The 21,215-nt window shown below is 47.0% G+C and overlaps 1 protein-coding gene across 2 annotated transcripts in view; it reads left to right on the plus strand.

The window, feature by feature from the left end:
• Positions 1–21,215, plus strand: part of KFase (kynurenine formamidase) — a 37,547-nt gene that overhangs the window by 8,373 nt on the left and 7,959 nt on the right. Inside the window, exons 1-2 of one of the 2 annotated variants that reach the window (XM_077662094.1) lie at positions 32–83; positions 16,792–16,939. In XM_077662094.1, the coding sequence (XP_077518220.1) occupies positions 47–83; positions 16,792–16,939 (185 nt within the window). In that variant the 5' untranslated portion in view covers positions 32–46. Of the gene's footprint in view, positions 1–31; positions 84–16,791; positions 16,940–21,215 lie in introns of those variants that run through there. The other variant, XM_077662093.1, reaches the window with a different exon arrangement.

A 21,215-nucleotide genomic window follows, 5' to 3' on the forward strand; every position in this document is an offset into this window, starting at 1 on the left:
GTCCCGTGTTCCATGTGTCTGTCTACATTGATGCGTCCCAAAGTTCATGCTGGCCCAAGGAAGTCCCCAGAGAAGCAGCCTAGGTAAGCCAGTGGGCTACCTAGGTCACGTGACCTTGTGGTGGCCTCACAACCTGCCCAGCGGATTGTAAGCAAACTGCCCAACGTGGCAGGTGGCAGCTAAATTAATTATTGGTCTCGAGAGGTCGTTCGGGAAGAGCAACCTGTTGGGTCGCACAAGCCCCACCGGTGGCAGCACCTGCCATCGCTGGCCAGTGGCACATCGCTTAACCGCAGCACCACGGCACAAGGAGTGATTTGAGGGCTCCCATGGGGATCTATGGATGTGAAGTTGAGAATAACAATTCCGCATATCTATGAATGTAATATAGAGCGATCTATAGATCTAATATAGAGAACGACCAGTTCCGCATATGAGGGCATTCATCCATTAACGCTATCGCGTCCCGCCCTTAAGGCGGAGCTTATGTGTTGTACTCAGGCTTTTCAGTTGAACCGTGAGTGCTGCAGAGTGATGTTGATTCCTTTATAATTAAGTTAAGGTTCGAGTTCAATGCTAGTATATGTTCGCAGTCTTGTCCTGCGGGGTTGGATCACACTATAGAATGCAGATGCCATGTTCGTGCGTTAGTATTGCAAATAATAATAATAATAATAATAATAATAATAATAATAATAATAATAATAATAATAATAATAATAATAATAATTGGTTTTGGGGGAAAGGAAATGGCGCAGTATCTGTCTCATATATCGTTGTACACCTGAACCACGCCGTAAGGGAAGGGATGAAGGAGGGAGTGAAAGAAGAAAGGAAGAAATAGGTGCCGTAGTGGAGGGCTCCGGAATAATTTCGACCACCTGGGGATCCTTAACGTGCACCGACATCGCACAGCACACGGGCGTCTTAGCGTTTTTCCTCCATAAAAACGCAGCCGCCACAGTCGGGTGCAAATATGGTCCTGTTTTTCGGCCAGTATATGTCTTGCGGCGAGCAGTTTATTTTCCGGGGCGCCACTTCTTATGGTAAGTGCGCTGCAGCAATTAACAGATAGGTACAGTCCGCGTACTCTGCTTCAGCAATAAAATATATGTGAGGGCCTGCGAAAAAATAAAAATCGGTTGACTTAGCCGTGAATAACGGCGTGTCAGTTTAATAGCATCAAACGACTAAACATGGCCCAGTAATGAGGAGAAGTAGTGTTGTCATAAAAGCTGTGTGGGCACACCGCGAAGTGGCTCTGCAGCTCTCATTTTATGCACTTTGACCACTCAGGAAGACTGGTTCGCATGCCTTGAGAGTCATCGCATTGACTAGCCGTTTTGCTACTTCCGTGCGTTTCTGCAGCCATCGGCTAGTATGCTGTTTCAGGAAGTGTTCTTTAGATGTACTATTTCGTGAAAAAAATGCTCACCATAAATTTTCTGGCAGTTAATCTGTCGACTCATGATGCTCAGCAAAATATTTCTTTCATATTTAATGGGACGGCCTGGCTATGTAACTACGGCTGAACCTGTGGTACAGAGTAAATTTTATAGGCGATACCTCCGCTATAGAAGAACACGCCTCCGCAGTTGACCGCGCTTGATGTTGCACTGGTAAGGCCTTGTTCTGTATTCTGGATAAGGGCTGCATTGCATCTTCCCTATTGAGCGAGCAATTAATAATAATAATAATAATAATAATAATAATTGGTTTTTTGGGGAAAGGAAATGGCGCAGTATTGTTGTATCGTAGTAATGATAATTAGCAATGAAACAGTACACGTAGCATACGGTCGAGCCGATCTGTATTCTCCTACTTCGTCGTCTTCTCTCCCCCCATGCGCGCGAGTGCGTGCAGCGCACTTGCCACACTTCATCTTTATCACAAGTATCTGTCTCATATATCTTTGGACACCTGAACCGCGCCGTAAGGGAAGGGATAAAGGAGGGGGTGAAAGAAAGGACGAATAGGTGCCGTAGTGGAGGGCTCCGGAATAATTTCGACCATCTGGGGATCTTTAACGTGCACCTATTCGTCCTTTCTTTCGGTGCCGTAGTGGAGGGCTCCGGAATAATTTCGACCACCTGGGGATCTTTAACGCGGCGGCTGCGTTTTTATGGAGGAAAAACGCTAAGGCGCCCGTGTGCTGTGCGATGTCAGTGCACGTTAAAGATCCCCAGGTGGTCGAAATTATTCCGGAGCCCTCCACTACGGCACCTCTCTCTTCCTTTATTCTTTCACTCCCTCCTTTACCCTTCCCTTACGGCGCGGTTCAGGTGTCCGACGATATATGAGACAGATACTGCGCCATTTCCTTTCCCCCAAAAAACCAATTATTATTATATTAACGTGCACTGACATCGCACAGCACACGGGCGCCTTAGCGTTTTTCCTCCGTAAAAACGCAGCCGCCGCGGTCGGGTTCGAACCCGGGAACTCCGGATCAGTAGTCGAGCGCCCTAACCACTGAGCCACCGCGGCGGGGCTTATTTAGGGAGCCCGGCGAAATGCGGGGAGGGAAGAAGAGAAGGCAGAGCGGAGTGGTGGAGAGATGCGCTCCTGTGCGTTATACGCCCGAGTCGGCTGGTACAGCACGCGCCAGTGCTCGTGTAAACACAGCACGGGAGAAACACTGGTGGCGGCTACGATCAGAAAGCGGAAGTATGAACAAGACGGTTGACATGACCGCCTGAACGTGTGAGTACACTGCAGCCCAGGACTTTGAGCAGTGCTGCCGCTGTGTTGTGAAGTGCAGTGGCATTGCGGGAAAACAACAATCGGCGGAGGTGGCGTACAACTCCTTTTTTTCTCGCCTATAAACCAAAAGGCTCCAATAAATATCTCTGAGCGTATCTACAATTGTACTAGCTATCTATTGGGCCACAATTCGCATTTCTACTTGAACCACCTCAACTGAATATACAAGGCTGAATACGCGGCAAATCGCACTTTTTTGCAACTATAGAATTTTTTTTTTCACTAACGTATTCTTTTTTCTATTCAAGTGCAAATAAACATTTTTTGCCAAACAGTACATGTCCCAAGCAGTCGATGAAGCATTTTATATTGTTCACTAAGGTCGTTAGCGGTTTCTGAAAAAAAAAACAAGAACAAGACACTTTTTGGAATCAATTAAAGATCTAGAATGCGCAAACAATTTTCTGCTGGCACTTTATCGGGAAAAATTTTGACCTTTGAAAACAAAAATATTCTTTTCATTTTTTTTTAATGAAACAGTTTTGCAGTCGTCTGAAAAAATTTAAACGGCTATCACATGACTGGTAAATTTTTAGACAGTACGGCAAAACGCCACAAATTTTCTAGAATAAATTTGGAAGGGTCGAGCGCAATCTCTGGTGCTTTTGGCATACAATGACCCAAAGGCGGCTTTAAATGTTATTCGATGCTCACCTTCCAGACGCGCTTCAGTCAATGAAAAAATGAGCATACCGGCACTCGCGGGATGAACCAAGGGTTGAAGAAATACCGCGTTGGGCGTCAGACGAAGGCCACGCCTCCTATATAGTCCAATACAGCTCCGGAACGAAGCTGCAGATGTCCTTCATGAAGACCCTCCAGCCAATGGTGTCGACCGATTTTCAGGGCGCTGCAGTCAATACGATTAAGCAGTGGTTGGTCATTCATGGCTAACGAGCGCAAAAAAAAAAAACGAAGACGAAGAGAAGAAAACGTCTTCTTTCCGTCTTCGTCTTTTTTGCGCTCGTTAACCATGAATACGTACCAACTAGCCCAACTTCTTACCTTAACGCAGTGGATAGTCCCCTTTTTCTGCCACCCCCTGCTATATCACTCTAGCAAGTCCAGAGTCATTAACGACAACATAATGAGAACCGGTCGGCACCATTGGTTGACGTGTTTAATCCGTATAGATGCAAGTGTTTCTCTGCACTTAACGCACTGCACGACAACCAAAGGCTCAGTGCCTGACAGCTCGCTCTCCGTTGACGTGTTGTTTTTATCCAGCCTAAATTTGCTGACTAGATATGGTCACTGCCCTTTGTGAAAGCTTTTTTTTTCTTCACTTTCATGGCATGACGTACGCTGTCACGCCTCCTCTGATCTCGCTTGGAACTGTGATGCCGTGTGCAGAAAGTGACAAAAGCGCCGCCTGTGTAATGACTGAAAACCCGTATGTTCCGTTTCACAGTCAGCATTTCTCTTCAGCGAAAGAATCCGCCAACGCTCGGCCTCAGTGCACTCAGCCCGAAGTAGTCATACAAGGGGCTCATGCATTTCTGAACTCCGCTCCCTTTCTGCTGCTCCCTTTCTTTGCGCTGTGAATGTCAGCATGAAATACCAACTCGCCCAGCAACTGATTTTATGCTGCGTCAGCAGAAAGGAAACAGAGGAAAGGCATGTGTAGAGCCACAGTCGCGACGCAGGGAAGTTTCCAACGTTTTATACACAAGCGTTGGAAGTTTCCAGGCCCCGTGACTGCGCGATGATTCGCCGACGAACACTTCTTTCGTCAGCGAACACTTCACGGAGCGACCTGCTGTACAGATTTAATGCGTCTGTACGTAGGCGTCAAAAAGGTTTCAGGGTCATCGTATTAACAGTGTTTTAGATTTCCTTTACATATGCAGCAGTGCTAATATTTATGTGATTATCTGACCGCAAAGTAGGTAGGCGGTCCCCATGCAGTGTATACTTGAAGATTTATTCGTTCACAACGCCTATTTTGATACACAGTTCAAAACAATAACGAAACCCTGTAAGAAGAATACTTTGAGAGACCTTTTTCAATGACCCCGGCTAAGATACAAAAGCGCCATCGCGTTTGGTATCTCTCAGTGGCGAAGCGTCGCTCCATTCCGCAATGATTGGCCGCTTCTGAAACCCCGGTTCTTGATTCCCGAGCGTAATATTGGTAATATTGATCTTTTTTTTCAGGCGCCGAGATGTTACTTTTGGCACCCGGCTTTTTTGCGCTTCAGGGGTGGCCGTTCCGTATGACGACTCGCTCCAGCATCCGGCAGAGGTTGTCTTTTGGGAACGTCCGGTTGGATGTGGATGCTGCGGCGGCTTTGGCGTTGTCGCCTGCACTGTACGTCTACTCGGGCGGGTCTTTCACTTCCGTTTCTGGATAGTGGTGGTGGGTAGTGGGTGCAGGCCTTTTGGGGGAGGAAGATGTGTGGAAGTGTGGCTTTGGGAGGCATTCGGTCTAGAAGGCCTCCAAAAACCTACGGTGGAGTTGGGTGAGTTATGGGCGAAGGTTCGCAGTTGGGAGATGCATTTTTAACAGTGGGTGCCCGGAAGAGAGCCAAACGGAAAGTGGAAGGTCGTGGTGGATGGTTGGTGGCTTCACGCTTTCTGGAAGCGCGAGGTGGTGGCGGATGTTGGTGGTGGGTGAAGTTTCTGGAGGGTTGAGGAGTGCGCTCAATGGTAGCCCCCCTCACACACACACACTCGCACGCACCACACACACACACACACACACACACACACACACACACACACACACACACACACACACACACACACACACACACACACACACACACACACACACACACACACACACACACACACACACACACACACACACACACACACACGCGCGCACGCACGCACGCACCACACGCCACACACCACACACACACACACACAGCCCACGCACACACCACACACACACACAAACACCAGCGTACTCTAACCCCGCGTGGGATTCGAACCGTGTCGTCGCTAACAGAAAAGCTTCGTTTGCCGATGCCGCTAGTCGGCCATCTTTCTTCTTCATTTCTAGCTGCACTCTATAGTTTGCTGCATGTAAAATGACAATGTTTGCAGCATTCGATTAGAGCGAAAGCACGGGCTTGTTTTTGGCAAAGACTGTTTTTACTGATTTTACATGCATGATTGGCTGAACTGAGCCACACATGATGACTGATTCAATTTTCTGTCTTTTTTTAGCGGACACGCAAAACAGGATTTTGCTCGGCGCACAACCTCCGGATTAGTGCTACGTGGAAGACGACGATGAGCGCTCGCGCTAGGCAGTGCTGTCTAGAAGACGACGATGGGGAGCGCTTATACACGTCCGCGCAAGAGACGATCACATTACACGCAATTGACACTGTTTTGCAACCTCCGAACGCCAGATTAGAGCTCTCTCTCTAATAGCAGTAGCCTGCCTGAACCTCCTCGTGCCTCACTTGACCGGGTCGAGTTCAGCCATCACGGCCTGACACCATCATCACTCCGCCAGTACATCATAATGCCGGAGGCGCACATGTCAAGAAAAGGAAACCATGGTTAGGCCATTAAACTTCAGCAGCGTGTTTATGCATCATGCGGCTTTTCCACACGCTGACCAGTCCTATGAACAGCAAAATTTCATACGGAATCCCGGAGGCTTCCGTAACAAGCACAAATGTTATAGCGTAAGGCGCGATCTCAATGTCTTTTTTAAGATCCTGCTGAAGTATGTCCCAAAAGAGCGCAGCATGGCGCCACAGCACAAAGCATTATTCAATATTTTCTCGTTGCTCGCACAGGTAGAAATTTCACTGACCACGGCACAAACGTCCCACGTGTAGGGTCTAAACAGGTGTCTGCGGCCGATTTAATCTGCATCCACTGAACTCGCCGGAGTCCAGAAAGGCTATATATAGGTAAGGCTGCAGGATTAAGGGTAGAGGAAGTAATGGCCCATCAGAAACATTGTCATCTGCCTTCCGGAGAGGCCGTATACAGGTATTCTAAGGAAAAGAGAACAGTGAGAAAACCGAATGTACCAGCACAAAGCTTCATTGTGTCCGTGCATGTCCAGATAAAACAGATGAGCACTTAGCCGCCTATTAAGCACAGCTGTCAGGAAGGGGCAGTTTGTGGTTTAAAAAAATAAAAACTCTGAAACAAGTTGGTGGACAAAAAGTTGATGGCAGATTCACCAAACTCTATCACGGGAGCAAGAAATTCTGTCGACGCATAGGCTGCTTTGACAGCGCCCCAGAAAAGTCACAGAAATTCTTTGCAGCGCATGTAGCTTTTCCTCGCAGAGTGCAGCACTTGCAACAGTGTCGCAAGGAAGATCATTGCTGACTTGTGCTCGCGCAAGTACGAAATGCTCCCTACCTATCTAATCAAGTTTCTTTTTTAATGATGCTCTCTTTATCAGAAGAAAAAAGGGCGACGTCATCAGCACACGCTAAAATCTTAATTGCACAGTGCTAGCGAGAAGCCACAATTTTCGGTGTTTTTTGAACATAAGATGTATATATATAGGGGTCGAGATATATAAAACGAATTACAAAGGCGATGTCGGACAGGTGATTTAAGGGAACTGTTTGGTAAGCTCTTAATTGTTAGGGAGAGGCAATGTTTCCACGAGGCTCTTCTTGTTGGGTGGGAAATGGGCGGATTAGGGCGGGGGGGGGGGGAGGGGGGGGGGCGTGTTCACACATTCTCATATACCTGTGGTAGAGGGCCCGAAGGGAGGGTGGGGGGCTGCGCAAAGGATACAGTTTGGAGAGGCGGTGACGAGAGGGTAAGTGGTTTATTAAAAATAATAATAAAAAGGAAGGAAAATATTTTTGCTAGCCCCGGCATCTGCCATCGATACTGAAGCACCTGAGCTGGGGCAGCGGAAATAAAGGGATAGCAAGCAGAAGGAAGAAATGAAATAATAATAATAATAATAATAATAATAATAATAATAATAATAATAATAATAATAATAATAATAATAATAATAATAATTGGTTCTGGGGAAAGGAAATGGCGCAGTATCTGTCTCGTATATCGTTGGACACCTGAACCGCGCCTTAAGGGAAGGGATAAAGGAGGGAGTGAAAGAAGAAAGGAAGAAGAGGTGCCGTAGTGGAGGGCTCCGGAATAATTTCGAACACCTGGGGATCTTTAACGTGCACTGACATCGCACAGCACACGGGTGCCTCAGCGTTTTTCCTCCATAAAAACGCAGCCGCCGAGGTCGGGTTGGAACCTGGAGACTCCGGATCAGTAGCCGAGCGCCCTAACCACTGAGGCACCGCGGCGGGGCGAATGAAGGAGGTGAAGAGTCGGTTTTTGGGGCGGCGGAGACGTGTCTGTCTGTAGCTGCCAATACACGACAGCTCCTCTCTCAACAGACGTTTTAAGAATAGCGGAGTCGTATTAGCGGAGACGTATACCGGTTCACCGGACGCCGGCTTAGCACGCGCAGTGGCCCTTGCTGGCCCCACCACTGCGCGTGCGCAGGAATCGTCCGGTAAGCCGCTATACGTCTACCGGTATGCTGAAAACGTCTAACAGTGCGCGGTAACCTAGAGGGCGCATGCGGCGGTCCTGACGGTGCCCGCGTATGTACTCAGGAGAAATTCCTGTCTGACACAAGCCTCAGCGGAGACCTGTTACTCGCTCGGTGGGGTCTCCGAAACTGCTGGAGCTGGAGGGTTTTGTAGATGCAAATCCACCAGTGCTTCGTTTTATGTCCTTCATCAAATTCATTCAGCGTATATATACACAGCCGATTTACGTTAATTTTAAGTTTCATAAGACAAATTCGCCTCTTTTATTTTGTATACCAATGTCATAGAGAAAAGTAAACAGCATAACAAGATTGACTAAAAACCCATCTACGTTCTGATATTTTTTTTTTTGGGGGGGGGGGGGGGGGTTGAACCAGTTTGAGCCGGTTCGAATAGGTTCGAACCGATCCAAACCGGAACGGAATGTCGCTTCGGAGCCGAACTGAACCTGAAAGGCGTGAAACAGAACCAGAACCGAACCCAAAAAATTCCGGTTCGACATCCCGGTATTTTCGCCTCCCTCTACTTTCCCGTTCTTTCTCCATTCTCTTCCATCTCACATACTTGTAGCATCTTCTTCTTCTTTTCCGTTGGCGTTTCCAAAAGTCTGTGGTTGACGGGCTGTCGGCCATGTTCCTTTTCTTTGCGCTTTTCACCTCTGCGTCGCTCTACCTTTGCCGTCTTTTTATTGTTCTCTTGCACTGTTTTAGTTGCTTCACAGTTCCTGCACACAAGCGCTCTTTATCCATTTTTCCCCACTCGTTCTGGTTTGCTATATTACCGCTATTCTCTGGTTTTTGTGATACTATTCATTTTATTTTCTCCAATTTCAGCTGCTATACCTCCCCCGATGCCTTCTTCCCCTCCATACCTCAATTGCCTGGAGCTGTATGCCTTGGCTTTATATATTTTGTTTTCCCTCGTGTTTTGTTTTTGTTTTTACTTTTCCCTGCTTCCCCTTCAAATTGTGTGCGTCTGTTTTTATTTTTAGCTTTTAGATGCTTTAAATTTATCTTGAATTGGCTTTAAGCCCGGCAAAGCGTTGCTGGTCCAGGCTCCCTCACTCTTTCTTTTACGTTATTTTTTATATTTTTCTGAGAGGAAATCTAGAAGGAAAAAAGGAATAATTGAATATCACTGCTTCGTTCTCCAGTAGAATCAGCTTGGATTGTGATCTTTCCATTCCTCTTCGCTCAGTGCGCCCACTCGCAGCCAGGCGTCAGAGCTTTCCGGCAGGCTTTGGCCTGGTCGTCACGATGCCACAGCGCGCAATGCGCTCAGCAAATGGACGCCTACCCATGTCACTCGAGGGGGCGCTTCTCGGAAGGCCCCTCCCTTCCCGGTGCACAGGAAGCAAGGTGCGGCACCATTGTTCCGTGATCGCGCGGCGCATCTGCGGCCTCGGTTTCTCAGCGAAACGTGCGGGACGCAAAAGCTCGGAACTTTGAGCTCGCGTCTATAGGCATTAGGGCATTGATTTTAATAAAAGCATCCCAGGCCACCTGCGGGCTGGCTACGGTTAAAACCGCAGTGTCGATCCGAACCGGAACCATTCCGGGTTAACAGGAACGAACTGGAGTTCATCATCGTCATCAACAGCCTGACTACACCCACTGCAGGGCAAAAAAAGGCCTCCAATTAACAGTGTCGATCCGAACCGGAACCATTCCGGGTTAACAGGAACGAACTGGAGTTCATCATCGTCATCAACAGCCTGACTACACCCACTGCAGGGCAAAAAAGGCCTCCAATTAACAGTGTCGATCCGAACCGGAACCATTCCGGGTTAACAGGAACGAACTGGAGTTCATCATCGTCATCAACAGCCTGACTACACCCACTGCAGGGCAAAAAAAGGCCTCTCCCTTGTCTCTCCAATTAACTCTGTCCTTTGCCAGCCGCGCCCACCCTATGCCTGCAAACTTCTTAATTTCATCCGCCCACTAACCTTCTCCAGCCCCCTGCTACGCTTGCCTTCTCTTGGAATCCACTCTGTTACCCTCAAAGACTGGCGGTTATCTTGCCTTCGCATTACATGCCCTGCCCAGGCCCATTTCTTCCTCATGGTTTCGACTAGGATGTCATTAACACGCGTTTGTTCCCTCACCCACTCTGCCCGCCTCCGGTCTCTTAACGTTACACCTATCATTTTCCTTTCCATGGCTCGCTGTGTTGTCCTTTTCGTGAACCCTTTTCGTTAGCCTCCACGTTTCTGCCCCTTAGGTGAGTACCAGTACGATACAGCTGTTGTAAACTTTTCTCTTGAGGGAAATTGGTAAACTGCCACTCATGATCTCAGGGACCCTGCCATATGCGCTCTATCCCATCCTTATCCTTCTCGTTATTTCCCTCTCATGATCTGGATCAGCTGTCACTACCTGCCCTAAGTAGGCGCATTCCTTTACCACTTCCAGCACCTAGCTGCCAATTGTGAACTGCTGTTCCCTTTCTAGACTGTTGAACATAACTTTGGTTTTCTGCACGTTAATTTTTAGACCCACCGTTCTGCTCAGCCTGTCTGACTCAGTGATCATGATTTGCAGTTCACCTCCTGAGTGACTCAGCAAGGCAATGTCATCAGCGAATTGCAGATTATTTAGGTATTCTTTATTAACCCTTATCCCGTACTGTTCCCAACTCACCTCTTCCCAACTAAGGTTTCGGAATACCTCCTGCAAGCAGGCGGTGGATACACTTGTAAGATCATGTCTCCTTGCCTGACGCCCTTCCTTATCGGAATTTTATTGCTGACTTTATGGAGGACTGTGGTGGCTGTGCAGTTGCGATAGATATATTCCCGTATTTTCACATAAGGCTCAACACCCTGATTCCGCAATGCCTGCATGGCTGCTGAGGTTTCCACTGAAGGAAATGCTTTCTCGCAATCAATGAAGGCTATATATAGGGGTTAGTTATAATCTTCCATTTCTCTATCACCTGATTGATAGAGTGAATATGGTCTGTTGTTGAGTTTCCTTTACGAAAGCCTCCCTGATCATTGGGTTGATTAAAGTCTAAGGTTGCTCTGACTCTATTAGCGATTATTACCTTAGTAAACATCTTGTAGGCAACGGACAGTAAGCTGATCGGTCTGCAATTTTTCAAGTCCTTGGCGCCTCCTTTCTTATGAATTAAGATAATGTTTGCGTTCTTCCAAGCTTCTGGTACGGTTGAGGAAGGCATTGCGTATACTAGAGTTACCCATGTCCAACATTCGTGGACAAAGATTGTCAATATTAGAAAACTGTAAGATACTGGTACAAAAATATTGAAGGTAATTGTCCATTCTTCCGATATATAGGAGAATCATTTAAAGTGTTTCCATCGTTTGCATCGAGCAGTTAAGACTGCCGTATAAAATTAATGGGGAACGCATTTGACGATAGCAAAAACGTTAATAGCAAAAAAAAATTCAAGCCTGCCGACGGGAGATTTGCGGTTATATTGATTGTTGTAGCGAAATCTTACGTTATACGAAAAAATTGCGCTCATAAAAACTTTCCCGTTCAAAAATGCGTTTGTTCAGAATTGTTTGGTATTCTTGTACTATACTGACCTCGAAGTCTACCATTTTAGTACACTTTTTCTTCGGTGTAGCTTTCTAGACTAGTGCATTTTACTTTTGTAACTACCGCACCTTTGAATAACGCCGTTTGCCACGAAAGTATAGTCGAATAAATGAATAAATACCGTGGATTCCCGCGGCCGACAGCATGAACATTTAGAAACAATCGGGCATGTCAAGTATCCTGTGTCACAATGGCGAATCTTGATGTGGCATGTTTAATTTTGTGACGACACTGCACTCCCGGCAACGGAAGGCCGGAGATACGGTGCTGATTTCCCACTAGAGTACAGTTGGCAGATTATCTATACAAGAAAAGCTTTGATTTTGCCTAAGCAGTAATGTGCGACGCACGGAACCAAAAACCATGTGACAAATAAGCCCGTGCCAAACCTACCCAACAATTCGCAACAAACGCATTTTTGAACGGGAAATTTTATGAGCGCAAAAAAATTTGCGCTCGAGTACACTTTCGTGGCAAACGGCGTTATTCAAAGGTGCGGTAGTTACAAACGTAAAATGCGCTAGTCTAGAAAGCTACACCGAAGAAAGGGTGTATTAAAATGGTAGACTTCGAGGTCAGTATAGTATAAGAATAAGAATAAAGTTACCGGGGGCAATTCGGAACTTACGTGCGAGTAATCCGAAAGCATCGCAATTCTACTTAAATTCTATTTGAATTCTATTACAATTCTATTCAGTTCTATTCAGTTCTATTCAATTCTATTACAATTATATTCTATTCCGTTCTAGTTGATGCAGTTGTCAGTACTATTACGGTTACTGGTCAACGTTTCGAATGTTCCCGATTTTGATGACGTCACACCGTTTTGACAAATCGCGAGTTTTGTAACCTTGCCACTTTTCGGGCGACGCCGGATTTTCGCGTCGATGAGCCATCTAATGCTTTCGCATCAAAATAGCTGCTCTAAACGCACACACATCGGCCACTAGCAACGACCGATGCCCTTCGGGTAATCTATTCATCAGTGGCCTTTGGAACGAGTGAATCACAAAACACGTCGTTAGTGCGGTAGTAGTAGTAGTAGTGATTTATTCAAATAATAATAAAAAGGAAGCAGTGTTTTTTGTTGGGCAAGGGCCCTGCCCCCCTCCACGGCTTTCGCCCTATACAACTGCATCGGGCCCCTCCCGAAAAAAAAAAATTCTCGCTACGAGCCTGTACCCCGCCCCGGTGGCTCAGTGGTTAGGGCGCTCGGCTACTGATCCGGAGTTTCCGGGTTTGAACCCAACTGCGGTGGCTGTATTTCGATGGAGACTAAACGCTAAAGCGCCCGTGTGCTGTGCCCGTGTACTGTGCGATGTCAGTGCACGTTAAAGATCCCCAGGTGGTCGAAATTAATCCGGAGCTCTCCACTACGGCACCTCTTTCTTCCTTTCTTCTCTCAGTCCCTCCTTTATCCCTTCCCTTACGGCGCAGTTCAGGTGTCCGCCCAGATGTGAGACAGATACTGCGCCATTTCCTTTCCCCAAAAACCAATTTTCAACCAATTTTCATTTTTACGAGCCTGTAGCGACTAAAAGTGAAGAATCGGCGCAGCAGTTTCCTGCGAGCCGAAAGGTTACTTTGTGTCCTCGATAAAAGTGCCGTCTTATGCGCACCCTTGCTTTTGACATATCTGCCATCCCCTTCTTCAAATCTGCAACTTTGCCAGACTATGCACAGCAAGTGGTGGCGGGATTACGGCGGCACGTGTATCGGAGTCAGGGGTGCCCGACGACGGCGGAATCCATGGGGTGCACAAGTTCCTTCACTAATGAGACGGCGCTTAATCGTGCGGCCCAGATAAATTTGTTGCTAACAGCAAGTGCTCGTGTACAGCATTTCTCTCAAAATCTTGTCTGTCTCAAGCGGCAGTCGGAGGTTAAGCTGAGGTGGAGTACCTCCGAGGTGGAGCAACGTGACCGCGGGCCAACAGTGTGTATGCTTCCGGGTGTGACAAGCATTTTCTCCCTTTGTAGCAATTTCTTCCTTCTCGCTGCTGCCAAATAATCAGTTGTAAATATGTCTTTGAAGAAACTAAAAGCTCCCGCTACCGCCTTCATGTACCCATGTGCGTTACCGAACATAAGGTCTGATGGGGTGATGGAGAAATTGCTCTTTTAGGGTACCTTACAAGCAACCTCAAAGAGAGACTGACAATTTTTGTCGGGTGCCTAAAGATGACGACATGCCGTTAGGTACCGTTGTGCTGATCGCGCTCTATAGATACCGCGCGTGGCGAAAACGAAAGGCGGTGCATCTTGCAGACGTAGATGTCAGGCCTGTTCGCCTCTAATTTCTTGAGCGTTTGCCTCAGTTTGTGGAAATGTATACGTAAGGAGCACTGTCAAGCGCTAGAGTTGCTTCCACTGCTGTCCCTTAAAAATGTAGCCTCATTTCGCCAGCCGAGGGTGTCAAGAGTAGCTTTCTAATATAGCTATCAGCCTCACTGTGATTTTTAATATTACGTTATTCCCATTGTGTCCATCGGGAGGCTGTAAACGTTCAGTACGCGCCCTGTATACGTTCATAGTTTTGGCCTACGGACACGCGCAAAACTGATCTCCCATTCCTTTCTTCCCTTTTTTTAGCTCCATTGGTTCCCCTTCCAACATGTAGGGCAGCGTACCGGACGTCGCCTGTAGCCAACCGCCTGTACATTTTCATTGTTCTGTCTCTTTCGTTGATATATAATGTATATGTCAATAAGGCAATAAAAGTTTTAAATATCCGGATGTGACCGACTTGCTTTAAAGCCAGGTCCCTCCCGATCGTGCCTGGAACTGGCGTGAATGCGAATGAATCCCGATCAAAGGCAAAACTTAATTGTTCGTGCAAACGCAAAAGGTTCGAGAAGTCACGCGACTGTGACGTCACTAGCTGTGACATGGGACGCACTTAAACTCGGGATGTAGACGTATATTCCATTAACACGCAGACAGCTGTAGGATGAGCCAGTCTCATCCAAGCCCCCAGCCAGAGATAAGGTAAAACAGGCTCCACGTGAGCGCCACACTCGGCAACGCTGCTGCACGCGGCAGCTCCGATGGGGGAGAGTGCTGCAAAAAACGGCAAAGACAGGGGCGCCATGTCGATTCTCATTCTGGAGTGTTATTAGGTCGCATGATCAATGACTTATACAAGCAGAGCAGAACGGTAGGTCTAAAAGTTGATGCGCAGAAAACCAAAGTAATTTTCAACAGTCTAGCAAGGAAACAACAGTTTACAATTGGCAGCGAGGAGCTGGAAGTGGTAAGGGAATGCGTCTACTTAGGGCAGGTAGTGACCGCTGATCCGGATCACGATAGGGAAATAACTAGAAGAATAAGAATGAGGTTAAGCGCATTTCGCCGCTTCTCTCGCATCACGAATGGCAGTTTACGAATATCCCCCAAGCGGAAAGTGTACAGCAGCTGTAGCTTGCCGGTACTTGCCTATAGGGCAGAAACGAGGAGGCTAACGAAAAGTGTTCAGCCTAGATTGAGGACTACGCATACAGCGAGATATGGAAATGGAAATTATAGGTGTAACGTGAGGGACAGGAAGAGGGCATTGTCGGTCAGGGAACAAACGCGGGTTAATGACAGCCATGGAATGACAACCTAGTCGAAATCAAGAATAAGAAATGGGCTTAGGCATTCCATGTAATGCGAAGGAAAGGTAACCGATTGGGGTTAAGGATTACGGACCGGATACTAAGAGAAGGCAAGCGTAGCAGGGGCGGCAGAAGGTTACGTGGACGGATCAGATAAAGAAATTTTCGGGGATAAGGCGGCCGCAGCAGACACAGGACAGGTTTAATTGGAGAGGTATGGGAGAGGCCTTTGTCCTCCAGTGGACGTAGCCAGGCTGGTGATTACGATGATGATGAGGTCGCAGGGAGTGATTAGAGAACGCATGCTGTTTCCAGATTTGCGAGAGAAGCGCTAGGAGACAGAAGCTCAACGCTATAATCTTAATCCACTTTGCGGATGATGATGTCCATGGCCACTGTCCCAGGCATTCGTGGCGAGAGAAGCAGCATCACAGACAACAAAAATACATCCTCAGGACGTCCCGAGGATTATTTTTTTGGGACATTGTGTTGTCCTGAGGACGTCCTGTACTGATCCTCAACAAGTCTTCATATATTCCTGTTGTATGTCTTCAGGACATCCTCAAATTTCCTCTGAAGGAACTTCTCAGTCTGTTCTGGAGACGTCAGATGACGATTTAGCTGAGAGAATGTGGGTGATTATTTGCTCTATTACTGTAGGCAGTGCGCACAGGGGCTGTGAAACAGCTATCTTCTAGCTTCATTTGTCCTGAATTCTATCAAAGAAATTTTGCATAAGTTTCGCCATGCTCAACATTGGTTCGTTTAACGCATTTGTTAGCACATGCAGGTTGTTCTTCGTTCAATATTTTCATACAGCAACGCTTAGAACTCTTTCAGGAATTGAGCTCTAAACACCTCAGATGAGGACGCTCTGAACATTTGAGGACGTCCTCAGGACGTTTGATGTTGCCTGGGCTGCGTACAGTGCGTGTCTTCCACAATTCTCGTGGTTGGCGACCGCGCGGTGGGCTTTAAAGCACTGCGCACCAACTTCCAAGGGCCAGGTGATCAGTGGACAAGTCTGCTGAAATGACGGTCGACGGAGGCACTCTCCCCCAAAGGCGCTGCATGCGGCTGCACTGCAGGCTTTTATCAGATTACGAAGTCTATTTTTCCTCATTTTCCGTAGTCGCAGTGAATCGCTGACACGGTGACTGCCCCTCTCAGAATCCCCGCGTCGCAGTTGTCCCCTTTCCTGCGCGTTGAATGCCCAACACGCCGAGAGATTACCCTTCGTGCGGGCTAGACGTCGTCTGCAGCGTCACCTTCTTTTATGGCGAGAGATAAGACGGGGCTGATTACTAGTCGCGGCCGCGCTGCATATACTGACTGGCAGTGTCCTCTGCAGTGGCGGCGTCGGTGGCCATGGGCGACAGCGAGTTCCTGCCCAGCTGCTGGGGCGCGCGGCTGCGCGGCCAGGCCCTGGTCGACCACTTTGTCGGGGAGACGACACGGCTAAGCGAGCAGACCCGCGCGGCCGACCACAGGGACGTCAGGTGAGCCCTGCTCGGCTTCCAGCTATATATACCCACACGAAGCGATCGTCACGGAGCGGGTAATATGCGTATAGAAGAAGATTCAAACAGCGCTAGACAATAGGACCAGAAAGAGGAGGAGACAAACACGGCGCTGAACTTACAACTGATTTATTAGAAGTAAGATGTGGCCTTACTTGCATAGGCATGACAGGCCGTTGCATCAATATTAGACTCATGGAGCATGCCAATTCATTTGATAAAAAAGACACTAACCTGGCAAAGCATTGCAGTGTGTGTAAATGCGTACCTTTCTTTGACGACACTGTTATTTTTTCATAGTGACAAGACTAGCAGAGAAGTCGCCGAAGCATTCCATATCATCAGAAAACTTAATGGTTGCGTTAGCAAAACTTCTTTAATTTCGTCGGCGAAAGAAATGACATTGCTGCGCAAAAGGTAGATTACAAGGCAGGTACATCACGTGCGAATTTTGGCATTTTGGAGTTTTTATCTGATCATCGATGTATGACCGTGCGCATGTGTGCCCAGTTTTGTATGTATAAATTGACTTCTTACTTCAAATAAATCAGTTGTAAGTTCAGCACCGTGTTTGTCTCCTCCTCTTTCTGGTCCAGTTGCCTAATAATAATAATAATTGGTTTTTGGGGAAAGGAAATGGCGCAGTATCTGTCTCATATATCGTTGGACACCTGAACCGCGCCGTAAGGGAAGGGATAAGGGAGGGAGTGAAAGAAGAAAGGAAGAATGAGGTGCCGTAGTGGAGGGCTCGAATAATTTCGACCACCTGGGGATCTTTAACGTGCACTGACATCGCACAGCACACGGGCGCCTTAGCGTTTTTCCTCCATAAAAACGCAGCCGCCGCGGTCGGGTTCGAACCCGGGAACTCCGGATCAGTAGTCGAGCGCCCTATCCAGTTGCCTAGCGCTGTTTGAATTTTCTTGTTACCATGGGACACCAACTCGCCCAATCTGCCGTCCTTCTAAAATATGCTTATATCGGGTGGTTCAGCGAGCAGTTTCGAAAATTTCTAAATATACGGTTCTTGAAATAGAAAGTAAACCTTTTAGGAAGATGCTGTCAGGTGCGGCGGGCCTCAGTTATTAAAAACATACTAATTAGTAGTAGCCAATTCTTTGAATTAACACAGTCTGGTGGTTAGTTGCAATGACGACTTTGTACCCATGGATAGGACGATATCATATGAGCTTTTGAAACGAAGAAAAAAAGTTGATCTATAAATATTAAGGCGGAAACTTTAGCTAGTTGGAAGGCATTCTAAATCATATTTGGTAGCGCTTTTTTGGGCACAAGGGACAAAAGAACACATACGCTAGTCTTCAACTGCCATTTACTGGGAAAAACATGGAATATGTCTTCTCAAGCTGCTGTCAATCACACACGCGCAGTAATGGTTCCACGCTTAAGGTACCATATCTCTTTTTTATATGGACTCATAGGTGAGTGATGACAGATTTTCATCTTCTTTATCTATACACAAGGCTTTAAAAAAATGTTCGTTCTGATTGCGTTTTCATCCTGGGTAGTACAAAAGCATTGAAGGACTCTGTTAGTACGCACCTTTCCTGAAAGACAGGTGAACAGGGCATGCATAGGGTCAAGGTCGTCGGGGTATCATTTGACAAAACACCGTCTTCAGTGATCGACAAGATCCCCCCATCCGGTATGGATCCCGCTGCCAAGCGGTGCTCTCTCAGCCGTTCATTTAGGCATCGACCTCACTGCCCAATGTATGACTTACCTTTAAGTAAGCGGGATTTTGTATATATACGACGCCGACTTTGCATGGGACTAACTGCGTTTTAATGGTCGTAGTGCAGCTTGGCTGCCTTGCCGCGCCGTTCACGATAGGGCACAGGCGCGCAAGCTTCTTCTGGGCAATCAATACCAGCTCGATGCCACACTTTTTCGCCATCTTTTTTAGACGGTGCGACACGTTGTGCACATACGGTAGCCACAAGTCGAGTTCGTCGGTGACGGTCTTCGCGGTTTTGTCGCCGCCCAGTTCTCAGTTCTTGCGGTAGATTTTCTACCACAGCTGTTATAAGGTTTTCTATGGCTTCCTGAGGAACCCCGGCTTTCTCTAGGCGAAGTTTTTGCAACATCGTGCTTTCGGTGATGCAATGCTGGCACGACTTATTAAGAGCAGCGCGGATGGCATTCATGGCAATACCTCTCTTTACAAGTTTGGAATGTGCCGATTGATAGCTGATAATTTTCTTTTGTCCTCGGCTGATACTATGTCGAGGAACTGCAGCCTATCGTCGCTTGGCATTTCCGTGGTGAAGGTTAGACCCGGGCTACAAGAATTAAACACATCGAGCACATTTCCTATCATCGTCCCTTTTGTCCGAGTCTGCTAGGTTCATTACTGCAAGGTAGTCGTCAGCATATCTGAAAATGTGTCTTACTTTGTCAGTGTTCATCCGCGAAAAAACACGTTGGTCACGACCGCGTCACTAAGTGCTAAGAACTAATGCACATACCATCCTTCTGAACGTATTCTGCACTTTCATGCTTTACGGCAGTCGACGATAGGTAGAACAATACGAGGTTTAAAAAGCTATCAGTTGACATGCTAATAGCATTCTGAAAGGACAGGACTCGATTATAGGAAAAAAATAAAAAAAAATGTGAGTTGAAAATTATTCGAAACGAGTTGAATATAGTTCAGCAGGATGCGATGGTTTACGAGTTTCATGTGTCTGTCCTGTTCGCAGTGGCGTAGCCAGAAATATTATCCTGCGCCCAAACAATATCTTATAGTCATTTTTCTGCTATAACAAAGTCGAATGGTCAGTTGTTTTATTCACTGTAATATCTACATAAAAATACGAGTGCACGCAAGACTCCGAGGACTTAATTCGTAAAGAACATTTATTTTCTCACAAGAATAAACACCCGTACGAAAAACTGCGACAAATTAAAATATTTTCTCATTATACACAGCAACGAAAAAGCTTCTGCTCTATGACAAAGTCAGCAACTGCGAACTAATGGCATTTGACAAAACTTTACTCGCCAGCGCACGTTGCGTTTGCACTGCATGATCTTCCTGTGCGCCTTTTGCGCTGAGTTTAGTTTTTGTACGGGAAAAAGCACCATATCCCTCGCGCTCTGGGGTGCTTTAGAAAACTATTGATGTGACAGCGTCTTCTCAGTGGCTTCAAACTCACCTGCATTAACCACACACTGAGCTAATTAAAAGTTAATAGTTGAAGTTTAGTTAGTTATCTGCCTTATTGCAATGATTTTCTTAAAAACTGAGGTCCACCGTGGCTCGCAGTTTGTTCCTGAAAATATTTTCTTTCTATTGCGACCTCATTATTTAAAAAAAAATTTAAAGTATTGCCTGAAACACCCGGTATATAGCGGTGCGTTATAATTAGTTCTGTGACGTTTCAAATTCTAGCCACCACAGTGGCTGAGTTGTTATGGCGCTCGGCTGCTGGCACGAAGGACACTGGTTCGATCCCGCCCGCGGCGGTCGAATTTCGGTGGAGGCGAAATTCTAGAGGCCTGTGTACTGTGCGATGGAAGTGCACGTTAAAGAACCCCAGGTAATCGAAATTTCCGGAGCCCTTCACTACGGCGTCTCATAGCCTGAGTCGCTTTCGGACGTTAAACCTCTATAAACCAAACCTTTTCATATTCTTTTTGTTTGTTTTGGTACGCCAGCTACTATATCCTCTAGAACTTGCCTGTCCCGTGATTTTTTTTCCATAACCGCATCCGTTGCTTGGCACAATACATACCTCGCAGAGGCTGTTTGCCATGTGTGCGACATCAAAGAAGTCGCAAAATACTCACGATGCAGTTCGAGAAACGGGGGGAATGTTTTTGTTTGTTTGTTTGTTTGTTTGTTTGTTTGTTTGTTTGTTTGTTTGTTTGTTTGTTTGTATGTATGTTTGTTGAAGACTGTGGGGGTTAGCGCCTGTGCGTTGAAGACTGCGGTGTGCAGCCCTGGCCACCAACGGTCCGTTGAACGACGTAAGAAGGCACAGGCGAATATATCTAACCGCCCTTCATATCGCAAGTGTGCAACTTCATATTGACGATCACGTCATTATCATCCTTCGTCATACCCGCTAAGTTAACTCGAGGCATCCGCGTATGTCCTGTGCCCGTTCTGCGGTGGCTGTGTGGGCGATTGCTGCCGCGTATTCTAAAAGCCGAACCACAAGATAGCGTTTGTTCGGCGTCGCGTGAGCGTCCCGGCTACTGGCGTCGCCGGAGGCGAAATTCAGGAACA

The sequence above is a fragment of the Amblyomma americanum genome, chromosome 4 (genome assembly GCF_052857255.1).
Source record: "Amblyomma americanum isolate KBUSLIRL-KWMA chromosome 4, ASM5285725v1, whole genome shotgun sequence".
NCBI lineage: Eukaryota > Metazoa > Arthropoda > Arachnida > Ixodida > Ixodidae > Amblyomma > Amblyomma americanum.